The sequence below is a fragment of the Culex pipiens genome, chromosome 3 (genome assembly GCF_016801865.2).
Source record: "Culex pipiens pallens isolate TS chromosome 3, TS_CPP_V2, whole genome shotgun sequence".
Classification (NCBI taxonomy): Eukaryota; Metazoa; Arthropoda; class Insecta; order Diptera; family Culicidae; genus Culex; species Culex pipiens.
Genome location: NC_068939.1, coordinates 26,482,964 through 26,506,054, shown reverse-complemented (window position 1 = coordinate 26,506,054; position 23,091 = coordinate 26,482,964). Strand labels below are relative to the sequence as shown.

Here is a 23,091-nt window from a genome sequence, read left to right as displayed (position 1 = left end):
ATTTCCCAAAATACGTATTTTTTGATTTTCTGTCGCCGAGATATGAACTTTTAAAAAAATAGTGATTTTTGGAAAAAAATACGAAATTTTATGCAAAAACACATTTAACGTAATTTTTTAATGTAAAATTGAATTTTCAATCGAAAAGTACTTCACAGATTTTTTGATAGAGGGCTCTGCTTTTAAGATATAGCCATAGGCACCGAAAGTTTGATTTTAGCGGAATATTTGCAGTTTTTCGATTTTTTAAAGTAGTGACCATTTCTAATTTTTTTTTTATTTTGAAAAGTTCAGAAAATTTGTTATACAATTGTCTAAGAAACATTGAACATTGGACCTCTTGTTGCTGAGATACAGCGGCTTTAAGAAAAACTTACTTAATCCACCCATGTGGTTGGTGCCTTCCTCACTTTTTACCATAATTTGGTGATATGATGGATTGGACACAAATTCCATCTATTTCTCAATAATAAAATACACAAATATCACTTAAGCGGTCATAACTTGAGACTGAGCGTTGCCAGATCTTCAATGTTTAGGACTCATGGACTCATTACCTAATCAACGATGGGTCGGATGATGGATCCGGACATAGTTTACATGCATTTAAGTGATATCCGGCATCAAAATTCCAGCACCCGATTCACAACTCAGACACTTTTTTATACGTAACTTTTGAACTACTTTTTGGATCTTCAAAAAATTCAATAGCGCAGTATAGGGCACCAAACCGGATCGAATGCAACTTGTTTGACCCATATCGGATCAGCCAGTGCTTAGAAAACAAGAATTTTTAGCACCAAGGAGAATACACACACACACACACACACACACACACACACACACACACACACACACACACACACACACACACACACACACACACACACACACACACACACACACACACACACACACACACACAAACACACACACACACACACACACACACACACACACACACACACACACACACACACACACACACACACACACACACACACACACACACACACACACACACACACACACACACACACACACACACACAGACATTTGTTCAGTTTTCAATTCTGCGTCGATGGGTATACATGAATATAGGTCTACGAGCTGTTTTTTAAAAGTTCATTTTTCGAGCAGGATTATAGCCTTAGCTCAGTGAGGAAGGCAAAAGAAACAGTAAAATTGATGATTTTTAAGTCTCATCCAAACAACACACCATTTTCAAATGTCGATATCTCAGCAACTAATGGTCCCATTGCAATGTTAAAACATGAAACATTCATGAAATTTGTTTGTTGTTGTTGTTTTTTTTGTCGTGAATTTTTTTTTTCAGGCCTCATTTGTTCAACAGGTTTTACAAAAAATCGTGGTCGTAAACAGCTCACATCACTTGCTGTTCCTCCAAAAACGTTGCATGAATCACGTTCCGGCAATTAACGCAAGTTCATCTCACCGGGGAATCACCCACCCGAACAAGCTTCACCAGTAACGGCGAAGAAACTGTTGTTCCGCGTGGTTCTGCAAATCTCCACCAAAACAGTGAACACTTCCCGGTCGTCGTTATCTTGACGCTGCTGTAGGTCAAGGTCACTCCGTCACACGTGATAACAACGCACCCTGCTGGGTGCGCTTCCAGTCCGAGTCTACAATGTTGGCGGGAAGCACGTCCGGTGGTTCCTTCTTGAGAGTGGTTTTGAGAGTTGTGATTCTCGGTTTAGTGCTTGGCGAAAGTTTGGCCGGTGAAGTGTATCGGGACGAGCAATGTGCCGTGTTGGATGCGGGATTCGATCCGAGGATTGGTCATGGCGAAGAAGCTGATAAGTCTGATTGGCCATGGCATGGGGCGTTGTTTTTCGGGAGACTGTACAAATGTGGCTGTACGCTGGTCAACGAGTGGTTCGTGTTGACGGCGGCTCATTGCTGCTTCAATCCGGACACCGGGTACGGCTTCAGTGTGGCGTTGCTACGAGTGAAGTTGGGTGTGTTTGATCTGAGTCAGCATCACGTTGATCAGCGCACGGCCTGGGAGTACGAAGTGGATTCGGTGAAGGTCCATCCGGAGTTTACCACGGGCGGTCACCGGCATGATCTTGCACTGATGCTGCTGAAGAAGAGCGTCGAGCTGAATCAGTTTGTGCGTCCGATTGCTTTGGATGTTGGAGATAGCTCGTGGATCGAGCTATCGGCGGGTACTTCAGGGACGGTAGTCGGTTGGGGACTTACTGAGAGTGATACGCTTTCCAACGAACTACGGCTAGCGCAGATGCCCATCGTTCGCTACGTGGACTGTGCCATGAGCAATCCGGCCGTGTTCGGCCAGCTGATCCACACGGGAATGTTCTGCGCTGGAGCGAAGAACGGTTGGTCCCGGAAACATCGTGGCGGATCTGTTAGTAACGGTTGGTATCACTTGGTTTCAGGTTCTTCCGTTTGTAATGGTGACAGTGGTGGTGGGATGTACGTGTCGTCCAGGGATAACCAGTGGAAGCTGCGAGGAGTAGTCTCGTTTGGAGCGACGCGTGACGGAACAAATCTCTGTGATTTGTACAGCTTTGCGGTGTTTGTGAATGTTCCACACTATAAAGAGTGGATCCAACAGGAGTTGGACTCTTTTGATAGGCAAGGTAAGCTGTGCACAATATAGTACGGATATCTCATAACAGTTATCTCTTGTAGTTCGGGTACCACGCATCATGAATCCTGACGTCAGTACTGGTACGAGCACCACAACATCAACCACAACTACAAGTACCACGACGTGGTCCCCCCCAACGAACACCGCACTTAACCCAACTCCTCCGGAGTGCTTCCAGCAGTTCAAAAGTGTATTCATTGCGGAACGCAACTCCAGCATTTCACTGGTGTGTAATTACGAGCCAAACAGCACAATCCGGTCAATCCGGTGGACGCGTGAAATCGGGGAATACCGCCAACAGGTGGAACTCTCATCGGATCTAACCTACGGAGAGTCCGTACGTAATGACATTCTCACGTTGCTACACCTGGAAGCGGACCACTCGGGACGGTACAGTTGCGCTGTGGAGTACGGTGATCGAACAAGCGTTCGGGATAACCGAACCGTGTCCGTGATTGGAGTGATTCCCCGGTTTGATCGGGGAGCTTACATGGCGCTTCCGATTAGGATTCGTGGGGATTACTTCAACTTGAAGTTGAGTTTCCACGTTGAGAAGCTCAGTGGGACGTTGTTTCACGCGGAGGACGGCTGCGGTAAGGAGTTGGTTAGCGTTGTGTTGAATAATGGAAAAGTCGAGTTTCAGTATTGGACGGAGCGCAATACTACGAGGAAGATTACCAGCTTGGAGAATGGGGTTCAGCTGGGGCAGTGGCACAAGCTTGAAATCAAAATACTTCACGGAAAAGGGTTATTCCTGTTGGACAAACGACTGCAGGAGTTGTTCCACGCGGATATCGCTTCTGAAAGTTGTTATGTTGGTCAAAACTTTGTCTACCTTGGAGGTTATGAAAATTCCGTCGAAAGTGGACTTGTTGGATGCATTAGTGGTTTGGTGTTGAACGACGAGCAGATTGATTTGTGGAAAAGTTCTACTCGAGTCCGAAATGTAACTCAGTGTTTACCTTGCTTCGAGAATTCATGCCAAAATGGGGGCGTCTGTGTGGAATCACTTGGGTCGGATCCGGTTCAGTGTTTTTGTGAAGAAGGATTCGTAGGCAGGAGATGTTCTAACCGAGGGACTGGATGCAGTTCGAATCCATGTCGGGATGGGATTTGCAAGGATCATGAAGAAGGATTTCGTTGCATGTGTCCAAACGATAAAACTGGGAGATTCTGTGAGCGACCAAACGTTCTATCTGGTGAATCGTTACGATTTGACTCGTACGGTTATGCACTTTACAGGTGAGCTACGATGCAGATTTCAGCAGAATCTTAACGACTTTGTTGTTTACAGAATCACCAGTGCAACCAATCTTCAGATACGATTCCAAGTGAAAATCAGCGTAGAGCAACGTAGCTTGGTTGCCTTCCTCTCGGAGGACAACTATGATGCCAACAATGGTATTGCTCTACTTTTGGCAGACAATAAGCTGCAGCTGCAAATTTTCCAAGATATGGAAGTCAAACCGTTGGTTCTTCAATCATCAGTTGCTCTAAAGTTAGACAACTGGTACTCCGTGTTGATCGAACTTCAGGGAAAAGAAGTCTACTTCCAAGTCGATTACGAATCCGCTCTGATTACAAATGTGTCGTCCAGATCGGACGAAAGGGATCGCAATTTGCATCTTGGAGGACTGGATGAACACATCAATAGCTATCGATTCAATGGATCGAGGATAGGATTCAGCGGATGCATTGGAGAGGTTAGTTTGAAAAACCTTAATAGATAACTAACTAAAAGTAACTTCATTCCAGCTGACAATCTCAAACGTTCCACTGAACATGTCCACGAGCTTCAGCAACGCCAAAAACGTCGAAAATTGCCACTAACTGCGCCCAAACTGCGATCGCGCCAGCAATAAAAATTAAACTGTAATTAAAATTATGACTCCCTGTAACACGTCCCCATCTTCCCTGTTGATTGTGTCGAAACTTGTCCGAAAGTTCTACCCGGAACAACCGAACAGACCCGCGAACCCTGAATTATTCCACCACATAATTTCCCATTAAAAAGGGGCTTGGCGGTTGGTGGCACCATCTGGCCGCCACGTCGTCCTTGGAATGATGTGTAAAGTCCTCCCAGGGCTTTTTTTCCCCCTCCCCGGACCGGAAGTTTGGCAGCAGCTGCAATCTCGAGTGGCCTCCGGAACTCTGTGAACCAACCAGCCGCTCCGGTTCATTACGCATGCAACCGGCATAAAATGATGGGTTTTCCGGTGGGTGGGTGTGTGTGTGTGTATCGGACTGTTCCCGGTATCAGCCACATTCAAACGGCTTGTCCCCCCGGGGGATTATGAGGCAATTGACGTCGATGTTTGTGCCAGATTGGGCTGTAAAAATGGGTTGTTTGTTTGATTGATTTGTGAGTATGTGGATTGCCGGTAGGGCATCTATTAAAATCCATCCATTTTATTTTAAAATCTGGTTTTAAATTGTTTAAATAGTAAATCTGGAAATTGTTAAGAAGATTACTTGAATAAATTTCAAACATTCATTTGAACATTTTTGCTAGTAGTTTTATCATAGGAGCAATTCTTTACGAAATCGGCCCATTTCGAACTTTGTGGGGGCCTTCCCTATCATCAAAGAAGCCATTTTGTGTCATTGGTTCACCCATACAAATCTCCACACAATTTTGTATGGAAATAAATATTCGAAAATCTGTAACATTTCAAGGATTTTTTTGATTGGTCTTCAGTAAAGTTGTGGGTATTGATGAGGACTATACAGGAAAAAAAGGTACATGGATTTTTTTACCAGAAATCAATTTCCCACAATCCGTATTTTTATAATTTTTTTTAAATTTTTTATATGTTTGAAGCGACAAAACCCCGCATCTTTTAAGCCATTCTGAAGTTTTTCAAACTTAATTTAAATTTAAAAGAATGTAAAAGTCTCTAAAATATTCCATTGATTTTTAGAAATAAAATAAAACTTGAAAAACGCCAATATTTGAAGGAATGGTAAAAATCACAATATCATTACGACAGTCAAGAATAGGTTTTTAAAAATAAAAAATAAACTTTAAAAATATTTTACAAGTCAAACTTTGTTTGGAAGAATTGCTCACGTTTGAAAGAATGGAAAAAAATATCTTAAAATCAATACGACAGTCAAGAATAGGTTATTTTATTTTAAAAACTTAAAAAATTATACAGAAGTCGACCTTTTTTAAAGAACTGCTTATGTTTGAAAGAATGGATACACTCACAAAAATATTTTGATAATATAGAATAGGTTGTTTTTAAAATAATAATAAACTTCCAAAATCTTTTAGAAGTCGAATTTTTTTTTGAGTTGCTTTGGAGAATTCGAACGGTGCGGGTCGCGGTCAACACGCCGGTTTTTCGTTGCCGATTCCGTCTTTGTTTTCCCCCCGATTGTGTGTGTATTTCGACCCGGACGATTTCGCGATGTTTGACAGTTGCTTTGGAGAATTCGAACGGTGCGGGTCGCGGTCAACACGCCGGTTTTTCGTTGCCGATTCCGTCTTTGTTTTCCCCCCGATTGTGTGTGTATTTCGACCCGGACGATTTCGCGATGTTTGACAGTTGCTTTGGAGAATTCGAACGGTGCGGGTCGCGGTTAACACGCCGGTTTTTCGTTGCCGATTCCGTCTTTGTATTCCCCACGATTGTGTGTGTATTTCGACCCGGACGATTTCGCGATGTTTGACAGTTGCTTTGGAGAATTCGAACGGTGCGGGTCGCGGTTAACACGCCGGATTTTCGTTGCCGTTTCCGTCTTTGTTTTCCCCCCGATTGTGTGTGTATTTCGACCTGGACGATTTCGCGATGTTTGACAGTTGCTTTGGAGAATTCGAACGGTGCGGGTCGCGGTTAACACGCCGGTTTTTCGTTGGCGATTCCGTCTTTGTATTCCCCCCGATTGTGTGTGTATTTCGACCCGGACGATTTCGCGATGTTTGACAGTTGCTTTGGAGAATTCGAACGGTGCGGGTCGCGGTTAACACGCCGGTTTTTCGTTGCCGATTCCGTCTTTGTTTTCCCCCCGATTGTGTGTGTATTTCGACCCGGACGATTTCGCGATGTTTGACAGTTGCTTTGGAGAATTCGAACGGTGCGGGTCGCGGTTAACACGCCGGATTTTCGTTGCCGTTTCCGTCTTTGTTTTCCCCCCGATTGTGTGTGTATTTCGACCTGGACGATTTCGCGATGTTTGACAGTTGCTTTGGAGAATTCGAACGGTGCGGGTCGCGGTTAACACGCCGGTTTTTCGTTGCCGATTCCGTCTTTGTTTTCCCCCCGATTGTGTGTGTATTTCGACCCGGACGATTTCGCGATGTTTGACAGTTGCTTTGGAGAATTCGAACGGTGCGGGTCGCGGTTAACACGCCGGTTTTTCGTTGCCGATTCCGTCTTTGTATTCCCCACGATTGTGTGTGTATTTCGACCCGGACGATTTCGCGATGTTTGACAGTTGCTTTGGAGAATTCGAACGGTGCGGGTCGCGGTTAACACGCCGGATTTTCGTTGCCGTTTCCGTCTTTGTTTTCCCCCCGATTGTGTGTGTATTTCGACCTGGACGATTTCGCGATGTTTGACAGTTGCTTTGGAGAATTCGAACGGTGCGGGTCGCGGTTAACACGCCGGTTTTTCGTTGGCGATTCCGTCTTTGTTTTCCCCCCGATTGTGTGTGTATTTCGACCCGGACGATTTCGCGATGTTTGACAGTTGCTTTGGAGAATTCGAACGGTGCGGGTCGCGGTTAACACGCCGGTTTTTCGTTGCCGATTCCGTCTTTGTTTTCCCCCCGATTGTGTGTGTATTTCGACCCGGACGATTTCGCGATGTTTGACAGTTGCTTTGGAGAATTCGAACGGTGCGGGTCGCGGTTAACACGCCGGATTTTCGTTGCCGTTTCCGTCTTTGTTTTCCCCCCGATTGTGTGTGTATTTCGACCCGGACGATTTCGCGATGTTTGACAGTTGCTTTGGAGAATTCGAACGGTGCGGGTCGCGGTCAACACGCCGGTTTTTCGTTGCCGATTCCGTCTTTGTATTCCCCCCGATTGTGTGTGTTTTTCGGTCCGGTCGGTTTCGCGTTTTCGCATTTTATTTGGTTTTATCTTTCCACAGCCGGCTGTCTAAGATTGAATCATTTATGCTAAACTCAACACCAAATAACCGGGAATAATCTCATCCGCATCATCCGACTGTTTGCCTTGAGAATCCATAATACATTACATCATTAAACAAAATTCATTGATTATTGGGTCGCATCATCATCATGGGTCATGGGTGGTCTCTCATGCTCATGCTCATGCTCAAAATCTCTTAGAAGTCGAATTTTTATTTTCAAATAACTGCTCATATTTGAAAAAATGAAAAAAACTTAAGTGGTTGAAAAACATAAACACTTCAAATATATTTTAGAAGTCGAACTTTTTTTGGAAGAAAAGTTCATGCTTTTCACACAAAAACATTACGACAAACAAGAATAGGTTGTTTTTGAAAATAAAAATACACCTCCAAAATATTATAGAAGTCGAAGTTCCACTTTCAAAGAACTGCTCATGTTTGAAAGAATGGAAAAACTCGCAAATATAAAGGTTGTTGCAAATAAAAGGTTGTTTTTAAAAATTATAATAAACGATTTTTTTTTTTTAAATTAAACATTATAGGTATTTTATTCTTTTTACACTTCGACCTACCTTTCGACGTTTTGTCCATTCAACCTTTTGTCCATTTTCGACGTTTTGTCCATTCGACCTTATGTCTTTCGACCTTTTGTCGCACATCCGGCCTTTACATGTTTGGGTACCAAAGGTTGCGTCTTGCAATTACGAAAATTTTGGTACCTTTTACACTTTTCAGCAGTGATCCCCGTGCACCGCGTTCTCTGTTTTCTGTACTCGATCAAACACCAGCACCGCGTGTGCACGCGTACAAGCAAACCTAAACTCTGCCGTGTACAGGCTGTACCTGTACACGAACCTCAAGTTTAAACCGAACCTTGCACCTCGGGTACAAACCCCGTGCAGGCCGACGACGCAGAAAAGAGACAAAAATATTTCCCTCACGCTCCCTCTGCTGTAAAGCGGTGTTTCATTCTCCGCTTCAGTCACACTACAGTGTTTGCCACAGAGAGAATGAGAAGCAGTCATTTTTTTCGTCTCTTTATACGCTCTTCGCTCGCACGGCGTTGTACCCGAGGTGTGCACCCCGTGTTTACACCGCGTGTAAACTTGAGTGCGCCGTGCGGGGAGAACTCAAACATGGTAGCCTGGTGTGTTTAAGGTTCTTCTGCACTGAAAACTTGTACGGCGTGTACGGCGTGCGGGCGTTTCGGGAAGACTGCTTTTCAGCACTAGTATCGAAAAGTACCATTTTCCAATATTTTTTGTTTTGAATGGTTGATTTCCTTAACACATGGATGTTTGACATAAAATTACATAAAAAAACCTTTTTCGGAATTGCAAGAATTGTTGGTTCAAGGCTCGTGCTGAACAAAATTTCATTTTGCCTCTTGTTGCATACACAGCAAAAAAATATGGTAATATTACTTCTGGGAAGGGGTACATCTGTTCTGTCAGAAAAAATGTGTAATTTTACATCTGAAAATGTGTAATTTTGCCACTTTTCTGGTTTAATGTCACCTTTTAAGTCTAAATTGTGGTAAAATTACATAATAAAAGTCGTAATATTCAACCTTCCAAAATTACACCTTCCAAATTTACACAACACTGTGTAAACTACTTTTTTTTTATTACAAAAAACGTATTTTGATGTTTCAACTTCAGTGATAAAAAGTGCAATAAAATCGAGATGTTTTTTCGAACTTTTTTTTTTATTTTACCACCTGTTATATTGCCAAATACACCAATTTGATCAGAAAATCCGTTTTTTTACATTTTAAAGGTACCGTACCATACACAAAAAAAATTGTGTAAATTTGGAAGATTTAATTTTGAAACGTTGAATATAACTTCTTTTATGATGTAATTTTACCTCAATTTATACTGAAAAAGTGACATTACACCTGAAAAATGGTAAAAATACACATTTTCAGAGGTAAAATTACACTTTTTTTTGACATAAAAGATGTACCCCTTCCCAGATGTAATATTACCATGAATTTTTTTTCTGTGTATTGTTTGCCCAGTCCACCAAATTGTATGGAATATTGAATGGAAAAAAACTAGCATGCACATTTTTTCTGTGAGGACAGGGAATGCTTGGACAAGTTTTGTATAAATAAAAAAAAATAGTAAAAATAAATTCTCGGAAAAGGTTACAAAATCTTCAGAATGTTTAGTATAGTTTTAAAAAAAAACTAAAAAACTTTGTAATACTTCCATTGAAATTATGTTTTTTTTGTTGAAATCACCTTGATTGTTGAGATAATCTAGAAATCTAGAAAAAAAATCAGGTTGTAGTCATGTTCTTAGTAAACATTAAAATTTTTAAACTTAAAAAAAGTTTATGCTTGACCTTTTATATCCATTAAACCGGAAAAATCACAACTCATAACTTTACGCACGTGTGTTTTCGCGCTCTGTGCGTTTTTTCCCCCAAACTTTCCCAGTTGGTTGAGTTTAAACTGTTTACGACCACCACCACTCGCAACGATCTCTGGTTTTTTTTTGCTGTAGTGTAAGTGTGTTTTATCTTCTTCTTTTTTTGGGGGCCCACACTCACTTTTCTTCAAATCTTTGTCATATTTTCTTTGGAATACAGAAGGGTGGGAGAAAAACCCCCCTCGGGAGGGTCCGGTTCAGAGAAAGTGTTTTGTTTGCGGGTGGAAAAACTGCCCATTCGCTCACATTTCTGTTCGCTGCCAGACAGGCTGCTGTGGGAAAAGTTGCTGTGTAGGTATTTGAAAATACCGTTTAGTGGGGTAATTTAGTATTTCTAGAAAAAAATCTTAGATATTCAAGTTTTTTCAGTTTTAATAACAATTAAAAATATAATTTTCAATCATTCTCGATCAACAATGTACACATTTTTTGGTAAGCCCTACCGAAACAAAGCCGGTTTTTGGGGGGTGGAAAATAACACAATTTCCCCGCTTATATAAACACACCGCGGAATGAAAGAAATGGGGCAGTGGACGAAGGCCGGAAAATTTTCCTCCGCACAGAAAAGTTTAACCTGGGCAAGCAAAACATTGCTGTTTGTCCGCCGGGACCTTCCAGAGTAGAAGGTGGTAGGTTTTCGCTGCGGTATGTTTTTGTGGAAAAGTTGCTGGCACACGCTGGAAAAAATGGAGGAAACTTTTTGGGAAATTAAATTTCCATGTTTTTCCTGACGGAGGTTGATGACGGTGCAGAGTCCTGTCGTAAATAGAGCAAAATTCTAGAAAAGTGATGAATTTAAGGTGAGATTTAGTTTATGGTGATCGACATTCAGTGTCCCAGTCTTGGTATCTTGCATGCTCCCACAAGCCGGAAGCAGAAACAATCTGCAGATATTCATTCAGTTTTCCCACACCCAAATCTGACGTGCACAAATAAACTCTTGCTTTTCTCTCTTCCGTTCACAGTCATATTTCAAACTGTTGCATAAATAAACTGGTTATGATTTACCAACAACTGTACCTTGGTGTATGAGACTGCTTGCTAGCTTGCCGCAAATTTTCCTTCTGGCCGAGAGTCAATTAAGGGGTCATCCCCAGGAATTTGAGTTATTTCAGTGCAGACTCCGAAGCCAAGAGGTAGATATTAGATAGAAGTGGTGCTTGAAAATGAACACCTCGTATTTATTGTTTTGGTTGAAGATTCCCTTAGCGTATCAATGATTCAATAAGGGCAAGTTATTTTTTTTATATATATGCTATTTAAGATAATTTGTCATCAAAATTCTAACCACCTCAAAATGGTCCATTCCACACTTTCTCGGGCAGTTTCAGCAGTTTTAAAACCGTCCAACTTAATCCCACCGGTACTGATTGATCTAAATAAGAGATTTTCCCACACATACACACACACACACAGCAAACGAGGATTGAGGCTTTCAAATTCGTTTACGGTGAGCACTTTTGTGTCCACTTTTGGATTCCAACTTGGTCCGACTGGTGTACCGGTAAGGAGCGAGAGAGACAGAGTTTTTAGTGTCCGCCGGTTGTGATTGTACGGTAATGTGTGTGTGTGTGCCACACAGTAATCAGCAAGGATCTGCTTTTCTTTTTATGGTCGTAATTTACGAGTCCGTCCCCTGGTGCTTATGCAAATTTCATTACGAACTCTAAAGTCGGATGAAACGGTAGTGGCCAGTTTGTGTTACATCCGGAGCACATTTCAGTTGGAAGTAGTTTGGATGTCGTTTGGTATTATTTCTACCTTGGGACAGTCATTGCGGAGAAAACTGTTTTGGTTTTATCTGTATTTTCGCTTCCGTTAATCTTTCTTGTTGTTGCCATGTGTGATGAACTAATATATTTAAATATGAGTTAAATGAGCTTTCTTTTGCAAAAATAGTGGTTTCAAACAAGTTTAAAATTTCAACGGAAATATACATAATAAAATGAAAAGAACTACAAATGATTTTTTCAATAATAACTCGTCAGGGTTAACTCGGATCGTTCTGCGGTCTTCGAAAAAGATGTTAGTCATACAATTTCCCATAACAATGTCACACTTGACAATGATCCGACTTACAAAATGCCACTTTTTGTAGGAATTTAGAAATGTTTGCTTTTCCCCATACATTTTTTCGATTTTTCTATGCAAACTTCAACGATTAACAGTGATCAACAAACCTTCGCCGATGGAACTCAAAAATAGCGTAGATTATTATTTTTGCTTAAGGAATCGAGCCAGGAGGAATCTCTTGAAATTTTCCAAAATTGTCTTTTTTCTTGTCACCGTACTGCAACTTTGATTTTTGGATCAATTTCTGGGGAGAGGGTGAAACAAATTTCAAGCTTTTTTCAAGGTTGATGAATAAAACTTTTTCTGAAATTTCAAGATTTTTTCAATAAAAATATTTCAAAAAAAAATACATTTTTGGTCTTAACTATGCAATAAGGAAAACTATCCAGTTTTAGATTATTCCCAAAGAAAAACTTGATTTAAATAAAAATATCAAAAGTTTAATTTTTAACACTGAAAATTGAACCAATAGTTTCCGAGATATTGTCATTTGAAAATTATAAGGTAATTAGGTGACACTTAAAATAACTCATTTTCATCGATTCGAATTATTTGGCTGTATTTCAGAAACGAATTTCCCGGGTATCAAAGTCTGAGAAAGCTCAACTTTTCAAAATTATTCTTTCAAGGATATTAATAAAATGCAAAAAAACTGTAACTTGAAAACGGTACATTAGGTAAAAAATGTAAAATAGTTTTCGCATATATCCGAAAGTACGATAAATTACCTGAAATCGTACCAAATGTCACTATGTCATATATCGTTGAATAGGTAATTGACCTTTCCAACAAGTCTAAAATATTGTAGATCTGACAACCCTGTCTCATGTTATGATTACTTAAGTGGTATTTATGTATTTTTTGTGGTCGGATCTCATTTAAATGCATGTAAACTATGTCCGAATCCATCATACGAACCATCGCACTATGGGGTATTTCCATATAAGCGAGCGGCCAAAAATATTTTTTTGCTTTTTTGTGACTTTTTTGTGTGTTTGTACTTAGTATAATGAAAACAAATGAATTTTGATATTTTTCCAAAAAAAAAGTTTAATTTTCGATTTTTTCATATATTTGAGGCCACATGCATTAAAGTGGTGAATTTTAATATTCTTGCTCTGTCTTTTTGATGCACGGAATGGCGGTTTATGCTATGTTAAAGTTTCTGATTTACGTTCAATCTCCCTCCCCTTCTTCTTGAGTTAAAATCCACCTCTCTTTGAAGACCCTCCCCTCCTCTCCCCTTCCAATTAAAATTTGATTTTTGCGGTGTTTTAGAATTTTAGACGGTTTATTTTATGGAACATTGTATGGATTCTCGTCCACGTTTTTTGTTGATCCACTTGCAAAATTCACGTTTTCCACGATAAATTCTTCTAAATCAAAATCACTATGGAGCCGATTGTCGTTAGATTACTTAAAATATGAACTTCTTCTATGGGCTTTTGTATACCTCGTTTTGAAGCTACAGAACAACATGCGTAGTTTTTCCTCTGTGGTTTTTCCCTGAGTTGATCATGTGATGGTTCTGCAATGTTGTAATTCTTACAAATATACTCGAAAGCAGTTCTCACGTTTTCAGAATAGTGCTTCGTTATATCGTACAGGGACACTACGGTATTGTTATCCATACTTTCAAAAGGACACAAAAACGAACTGATATGAATATTCGACGAATCGTTTCTGTAAAATACATAGAATAGGAATTTCTAATTTTATTAAACGTACCTAAGTACCAACAAAGTCATGAATATCAAATCAATTTCAAAATATACATAGCAGGTACGTCATTTCTGTCTCCGCAGGTAAATAATGTGATTTTAACCAAGCGTGTGTGATCCAATCCAATACCCGCTAACCGGTAGCGATATTATGGGAAAGCATAGTTTGTATCAGACTTTGTATATGTCGAATGCTGATACAACTTATCTCAGTCCCGGGTATTAGGTGGTGATAGCCCTCGCGCTGCTTCCAACGACCCGTTTCAGAATGACAGAGCTCCTTGCGGTCCAATTCCGAGGTCGCTGGGCATTGTTCGGCCCCGCCTAAACATAGAAGCAAGCATCTGAAGGAAACTCGATCTATATTTAGACTTCCAATCCCGTCAGGCAAATCAGGGATCAGCGCGTATATAATAATATGAGAAGATAACATGTTTCAACACTACGGATAATTTCACTGCTAGAGTGTAAACCTTCTGATGGCCGAATGCTTAGCGTCCCAGACCACCAATCCAGAGGTGTGAGTTCGAATCCCACCTGATTCATTTTCGTTTTTGTTCATATTCAAAGTTCAAATTCCTGATTCCAAATTTCAAAGGTACCGGCCGGGATTTGATCCCTGAACCTTCTGCTTGTGAGACAGAAGCCGTAACCATTAAGCCACAGAGCCGGTATTGTGATTTTAACCAAGCGTATACGCGAAATCATTAATTTTCTTGCATGAATAAAAATGTTCAAAATGGCATAACTCAAAAAGTGCACATAAGTGCACTTTGAAATTTGGAGACAAGTTAGGACATGGTTCAAATTTTAAGCTGCAAAATTTTCAGATCGCACAAATGCACACAAAAAAAGTACTCCATTAAAAAAGTTGAAAAAAACTAAATTTTGAATAAAAATCCAACTTTTTTGATTTTTATTATTTTTTTTAGCCTGTAAAAGTGTGTTTTGTAAAATTTTATTGAAAAGTTGAATCAATTACCTTTCTGAATATATATAATGATGCAGGAAAAAATACATAAACAGCTACACAGTACAACTATAAAAAATAATCATTTTTTTGTCAAAAAACATGTTTTTTCTTACCATTTTCGCCTTTGAAGGTCTGCAATTCAGTGAATTTTAAACCTACAACTTTCAAACTCCGGATTTTTCTAAGTTAGAATGTTTATTTTCGAAAAAAAATACCAAAAAAATAATTAGAGTATGTCGGTTTTTCGATTTATGGCCGCCTGAAACCCCATAGTGCATCGTTGGTTAGGTAATCGAAAGTCCTTTTCAAAGAGTCCAAAACATTGAAGATCTGTCCCTGTCTTACCTTTTAAGTAAAATCTGAGTACTTTTCATATCGGATCTAAAATAATTCAAACCAAACCCATCATAGCACCCATTGGTGGTAAAGAGTGAGAAAGGCACCAATGACATAGGTGGATTAAGTTAGTTTGTGTAGCGAATAGTTGATTCACATATTCGGGTTTTCTTGAAAAAAACGTTACTTAATTCACCTTTAGGTGGTTGGTGCCTTCCTCGCATTCATAAAGTGAATACACTACACAGCCCCAAAAAAGTGTATAAATAACGATTATTTTTTATCAAAAATGTTGAAATTGCTTGTTGAAAAGGTCTTTTGATTACCTATCCACCGATGGGTCGCATGACAAATTTTCATCAAAATATTTGAGATTCGGCCTCAAAAAAGTGTATAAATAACACTTAAGTGCTTATAACATTTGATGGGGTTGTCAGATCTTCAATCTTTTCAACGCGTTGGAAAGGTCTTTCAAATACCTTTCTAAAAATGTATAGCATGATGGGTTTCCTTACAAAACCCACCCTTTTTACAATCTTCCGAAATTTAGCTAAAACCGTTTTATTAGCATTACTTTTGAAGTACTTTTTTAAACTTCATAGCATTAACTAGGGTCTTGTGGGACTCCAATACGGATCGAATCAGACCAAAACAGTCTAAATCAGTTCAGCCAGTCCGTGTGCATATTGTTCGGTGCACGGACTTACAGACATACACACCCACAGACATTTGTTCAGAATTTGATTCTGAGTCGATAGGTATACGTTAAGGTGGGTCTACGAGGTCGAGTAAAGAAGTTCATTTTTCGAGTAATTTTATAGCCTTTCCTCATTGAGGTGAGGAAGGCAAAAACGATCAAGATTAAGATTTCAGATTTGATTTTGCTTAAAAAATGATTTTAATATTGTCTGTCTAGGTTTGGGATATTTTCAATAAAAAAACACGATTTAAAAAAATAGCCTAAACCAGATGAACCATCAGTTCAAAATCTCAATCAACTCTGACTCAAAAGATGTATTAAAAATCTCGAAAATTAAAAAAAAAAGCATTTTAGGATGTTTTTATCTTTCAGTAAATAAAAGTTAAATGAAAATAATAATATTTTTTGTCTTCCTATTTGTTCTGAAAAGTCCTAATTATTACCTACAACTTTGCCAACCATCCATCAAAAAATCCTTTCCAAGGTACAGAGTTTCATACGTTTACATACCCATTTTGTATTACCAGCCCCCAAAATTATATGAAAAAACAAATGATGCAAATTGTTTCTTTTGACATGGGGAATGCATAGACAAACTTTGAAAAATATTATTAATAGTCTTATGCACCAAAACATTTCTTTTAGTGCACAAAAATCTCGAAAAACATAACTTTCGGATGAAAATTTAAATATGCGAATAAAAAAAGAGTTAAATTCATGACAAAAAATATTTGTTCTAGCTTAAAAAAAATCAGAAAAATAAATCCAATTGCTATGCAAATTACTATCAACAACTTCTTTTTAATATTGTTCTTCCTACCTTAGGCTGCTGAGATGTGGCCTTGCAAGGAATGAAAATGAAGAAAAATGTAGTAAAGGAATTTATTGATATTGACTGCAATTAAAAAATAATGAACCACGGCTCTCTTTTAAATTCCAGTCTCTTGAAAGAACCGTTCCATGAAGGAATGATTTTTAAACTTGTTGTAATTAAAATTCCAACAAATTAATGAAGAATTAAGATTTTTAGGTTTCATTGAAATTACTCTAAATGTGAATGATTTCAAAATAAATAACTTTTCATGTATTTCAAAATTATTGGATCAGAAATCTTGACAAAGAGACCACCAAGACCTATGGTTTCAAGCGAATCATCTCGTTTTAAGTTTTTTTTTTCTTCAAAATAAAAAAAAAAAAAAAACGACGAAAGAGCCGTTCAAAAGAACCGCTCACATGAACGGCTCCTAAAAAGCGGTTTTGCCAACCTATACCCGAGCAGACGAAAATAACTTGGAAATAACATTTTATGATGTTTGAAAATACTAGACCAGGGGTGACCAAATGTGGCCCGCGAGGTGATTTTTTGTGGCCCGCGGGCCCATTTCGAATGATCATGTAAAATGGCCCTTTGACCAATCTGTACAGTAATTTGTAATTTTTAAAAAATAAGGTTTAGTTCAGGTGTGGTTTGGTTAAGCGTTTTAGTAGAATGCAAATTTGACTAAATTGAAAAAAACTGTAAAGATATCAAAAATATAGGCATTCCATTAAAAAATAATTCAAAACTCAGAACGCACCATTTTTAAAGGACTGAGCCTTAAAATAAAGACCAGAGAAGTCATGTTTCAATCATGCTAAAACATATCAGAACTAATAGTTTTTGCTGATACGCGTCGAATGAAGTCAAGATAATCGAAATCCATGATAAAATAAGAATTTTATGAGTGATTTTAGCAATAGCAAATATACGATTTTTTGTACGTTTTAACCCTAAAATACTCAAACTTCACCAACTTGTATCTTTTGAACCCCAGGGTTTAGAGAAATCGTCCAGAAGACTTTTTTTCATGTCTCGGCGAGATCATTCGAATAAAGTTTCTCGCGTTTGTGTACATCCTTGGACCAGCTCCCACACAAATTTACCCATTCTCCTTTGGTGACAAATCTGAGTGCATAACATCTGATTCAGACAGACAAAAAATATTGAAATTTTATTGAAGAATTGATGAAAAATCTTTTGTAACGAATTATTTTTATTTTTCAAAGTTTATTTTACCATTTTTAAAATATAATAAGAATCGTTGAAAATACAAGTGAATTCAAATAATTAATTTTTTTTTCCAATTCCACTATCTTTGTGAAAATGTGACTGTTTTCAGCCACAAAATGTTCAACCACCTCTCGACCTTGACCAGGCCATAGTATTTAAAATTCTTACAAAAAATACTGTATTTCCTGATTGAATGTTTGGCTCTCGAATAATATGTTATGCATTTTTTTTTACTTTTTACTTGAAATTGTAAGCTTTTTGGAACAAAATAGCAAAAATTTATTATTTGTTTACTAATATTTCAACGACGAAAAAAAAAACAAAATGAATACAAAAGAAAACCCGGTAGTTATAGTTTTTGCTATTATGGATTGAAATAAAGTTATTTATTTTTTCTCAAATAACAATTTTTACATTTGGCCCGCAAGCTCTTGTGAGCTACAAATTTGGCCCGGCATTCAATAACTTTGAGCACCCCTGTACTAGACCAATAACATTGTATGTTATTTATAACAAGATTTGTTATTCGTCGTTATGATTTTTTTGTTATTGGATTGTTATTGTAATAACAGACTACATTTTTAGTTATTCTTCGATCAAATCTCTGATATTATTTTTTGTTCTCTGTTATTATTTTTTGTTATTTCAACAACTAATCCGATCATCTCAATAACAGTTGGTGGTATTTTTCCATAACAAAAAAAATGTTATTCCCAAGTTGTTTTGGCTTTCAACCAATCAATATCAGACCAATTAAAATTTTTGTTATGATAACATTATTTGTTATTGAACTCTTATGCAAAAATTATTGTTTTAACAGTATTTGTTATTGCAATTGCATGAATTTTGTTATTACCGTCTGCCCGGGTAGTTTACTCAAAATAGTCTTGGTCCTAACCGATTTTGTGTGGCCCGCAATATTTTGACACGTTCCAGCCAACGTTTCAAGGGTCGTTCTGTAAATCTTCTAAACGACAATGGATAAATTTACGGTTACCATTATGGTTAAGGTTTCTTCTTTGGGTGATTCATAATACACTGCCCTGTTGGCTGACCAACGAAACCGGTACGATTTATACTGGTGAGGACGATGACCAGAAACAGAGGCAAAAGCTGGCTGGGGACCACGTTCCAGAATACCAGGACATAAATTGTATTAAATTCTGCTTCGCTGCGTATGAAACTGGCCCAGACGTCCAAGGAGAGTCCGTCTTCATTTCCTCCGTAGTGAATGAAGATTGAATCAAATTTGATATAATTGAATTTCGGTGGTAAAGAAGTTTTTCTCGCTCGACGGCGGCGGCACGTCTGACGTCGGGAAAAGTCGCCGGAAGTTACACAGAAGAAATGAGGACCGAAGAACGAGGAGGGCACAGTTGAAGAACAGAGATTGAGAAGTGGCTGGCGCTTCAAGACGAAAGCAACACAGTGGCAATTGGCGATGGAGAAAGAAGAGTAGTTAGCCGGTTAATCAAATTATGAAATGGAAGCAGCTGCACAAAGCGATGAGAATGGTTTGATGGAATTTATTTTATTTTTTTTTTTTTTATATTTATTCAAATTTCTTTTCCATGTACATTCATTCAGTTAAAATATTATTGAGTGTCCAATCACAAACGATGACTTTTCACCTCAATTTTAAATACTAGCAACTTTCATTTATTCATGAAATATTGTAGCTTTCGCTATTCAGTGATTTCAAATGTAGGAGGTCCTACATGTACAAAAGGGAAAAGGGATACCTTAAAACTAACTTATAAACTATATAAAGAGCGGATCAATGCAGCTGAAGACTGCAATGATTTTTGTCGAAATGCATCAATTATCTTATTGGACATAACATCCAAAGTGTCAACTTCGGCTAATTGATGAAGTTCACTGGCGCTGAACCAGGGAGGAAGTTTCAGAATCATTTTCAGAATTTTGTTCTGAATCCTCTGAAGTTTTTTCTTCCTGGTTAAGCAACAGCTTGTCCAGATCGGCACAGCATAAAGCATGGCAGGTCTGAAAATTTGTTTATAAATTAACAGTTTATTCTTGAGACAAAGTCTAGAATTCCTGTTTATAAGTGGATACAAACATTTAATATATTTGTTACATTTAACCTGGATACTTTCAATGTGATCCTTGTAAGTAAGGTTTTTGTCAAAAGCAAGTCCAAGATATTTCACTTGATCCTCCCACTTTAAATTTACCTCATTCATCTTTATAATGTGATGACTTTTTGGTTTAAGAAAATCAGCCCTTGGTTTGTGAGGGAAAATAATAAGTTGAGTTTTTGCAGCATTTGGAGTAATTTTCCATTCTTTCAAATAAGAATTGAAAATATCCAAGCTTTTTTGTAATCTTCTTGTGATGACACGAAGGCTTCTGCCTTTGGCGGAGATGCTTGTGTCATCAGCAAAAAGTGATTTCTGACATCCTGGGGGCAAATCAGGCAAGTCAGAAGTAAAAATATTGTATAAAATTGGACCCAAAATGCTTCCTTGAGGGACGCCAGCACGTACAGGTAGTTGATCAGATTTGCTATTCTGATAACATACCTGCAGAGTACGATCCGTCAAATAATTTTGAATAATTTTCACGATATAAATCGGAAAATTAAACCATTTCAATTTCGCAATCAAACCTTTATGCCAAACACTGTCAAATGCTTTTTCTATGTCTAGAAGAGCAGCGCTAGTAGAATAGCCCTCACATTTGTTGCTTCGAATTAAATTTGAAACTTTCAACAACTGATGAGTAGTTGAATGCCCAAGGCAAAATCCAAACTGCTCATCAGCGAAAATTGAATTTTCATTAATGTGCGTCATCATTCTATTAAGAATTATTCTTTCGAATAATTTACTAATAGATGAAAGCAAACTAATGGGCCGATAGCTTGAGGCTTCAGCAGGATTTTTATCCGGTTTCAAAATCGGAATTACTTTGGCATTTTTCCAACTACTGGGAAAATATGCCAAATCAAAACATTTGTTGAAAATTTTGACCAAGCTACTTAAAGTTGCTTCTGGTAATTTTTTAATTAAAATGTAAAAAATGCCATCCTCACCAGGGGCTTTCATATTTTTAAATTTTTTGATAATAGATTTTATTTCATTCAGATCCGTATTAAAAACTTCATCTGATGAAAATTCTTGTTCAACAATATTCTGAAATTCTATTGAAATTTGATTTTCAATAGGACTCAAAACATTCAAGTTGAAATTATGAGCACTCTCAAACTGCTGAGCAAGTTTTTAAGCTTTTTCCCCATTAGTTAATAGAATATTATCACCATCTTTTAAAGAAGGGATGGGTTTTTGAGGTTTCTTAAGAACCTTTGAAAGTTTCCAAAAAGGTTTGGAATAAGGTTAAATTTGTACGACATCTCTTGCGAACTTTTCATTTCGCAGGAGAGTGAATCTGTGGTCAATAACCTTTTGCAAATCTTTTTGAATTCGCTTCAGTGCAGGATCACGAGAACGTTGATACTGTCTTCGGCGAACATTTTTCAGACGAATCAGAAGCTGAAGATCGTCATCAATAATGGGAGAATCAAATTTGACTTGGACTTTAGGAATAGCAATATTCCTAGCATCCAAAATTGCATTAGTTAAAGATTCCAAGGCTGAATCAATATCAGCTTTGGTTTCTAAAACAAAATCATGATTTAAATTATTCTCAATATGATGCTGATACCTGTTCCAATTAGCTTTGTGGTAATTAAACACAGAACTATTGGGTCTGGTAACTGCTTCATGAGAAAGTGAAAAAGTTACTGGAAGATGATCAGAATCAAAATCAGCATGAGTCACTAAAGGACCACAATACTGACTTTGATTTGTCAACACCAAATCAATTGTTGATGGATTTCTAACAGAAGAAAAGCAAGTTGGCCCATTCGGGTATAAAACCGAATAAAGACCAGAAGTGCAATCTCTGAACAGAATTTTACCATTGGAATTTACTTTTGAATTATTCCAAGATTGGTGTTTGGCATTAAAATCACCGATTATCAAAAATCGAGATCTATGCCGAGTAAGTTTATTCAAATCCCCTTTGAAATAATTTTTATTTTCCCCAGTGCATTGGAATGGCAAATATGCAGCTGCAATCATAATTTTCCCAAAAGAAGTTTCAAGTTCAATGCCCAAACTTTCAATAACTTTTAACTTAAAGTCACGTAACGTGCTATAAGTCATACTACGGTGGATAACTATTGCAACTCCACCGCCATTTCGATTCATTCGGTTATTAGTTATAACTTTATAATCTGGATCACTTTTCAAATAAGTGCCAGTTTTTAAAAAAGTTTCGGTTATAACAGCAACATGCACGTTATGAACTCGTAAAAAGTTGAAAAATTCATTTTCTTTCGCTTTTAAAGAGCGAGCATTAAAATTCATAATATTGATGGAATTACTTAGATCCATGATTAAACTTCAGGGTAAGAACAACATCATTCGCAAATTTTAATCCAATCTGGATTGCTTCCATCATGGATGTAGCATTACTCATTGTTTGAATCAAACCAAACAGTGAGTTTTGCAAAAAGGTCATTTTTTCAAACGTAACATCGCCGAGATCAGAAGATCCCAAAGCGTTGCCAGCAGAAAAATTTTCAAATGAGATTTGAGGTACCTGCCCAATTTCAGAAAGATTGGTAGAGGATTTAAAATTCGTGGATGAACCCGAACCCGAAACGACGTTAGCATAAGAAATGCCATTGTTGTTACCTAACTTTTCCACGGTAGGGGTATTTCTAGAATTGTTCGAGTGAGACAGCACGAACGTTTGATTTAAAGATGCAGGTACAACCTGACTTTGAGAAAATTTCGGTTTGGATTTCGGCTGATGCTTAGCACGAGAATCCAAAACCTTTTTTCTGATGGGGCAATCCCAGAAATTTGATTTGTGATTTCCACCACAATTTGCACATTTAAATTGGGTGACTTCTTTCACGGGACAATTGTCCTTGTCGTGAGAAGAATCCCCGCAAACCATGCATTTTGGAACCATGGCGCAATGATCAGTACCGTGACCGAATGCCTGGCAACGCCGGCACTGGGTCAGATTCTG

The 23,091-nt window shown here is 38.1% G+C and overlaps 2 protein-coding genes across 3 annotated transcripts in view; one reads left to right on the top strand and one right to left on the bottom strand.

The window, feature by feature from the left end:
* The window catches only part of LOC120417400 (uncharacterized), a 117,588-nt gene that overhangs the window by 67,670 nt on the left and 26,827 nt on the right, over positions 1–23,091 (bottom strand). The gene's annotated exons all lie outside the window — the stretch shown is intronic.
* Positions 1,493–5,341, top strand: LOC120417399 (agrin-like). 2 transcript variants are annotated; one of them, XM_039579430.2, is made up of 5 exons: positions 1,497–2,363; positions 2,424–2,627; positions 2,680–3,880; positions 3,933–4,341; positions 4,394–5,339. In XM_039579430.2, exons 1-5 carry the CDS (start codon positions 1,652–1,654, stop codon positions 4,466–4,468), a joined length of 2,601 nt encoding a protein of 866 aa, XP_039435364.1. In that variant the 5' UTR covers positions 1,497–1,651; the 3' UTR covers positions 4,469–5,339. The 2 variants fall into 2 exon arrangements, with proteins under 2 accessions (XP_039435363.1, XP_039435364.1); XM_039579429.2 differs by having other exon boundaries at positions 1,493–2,627; positions 4,394–5,341.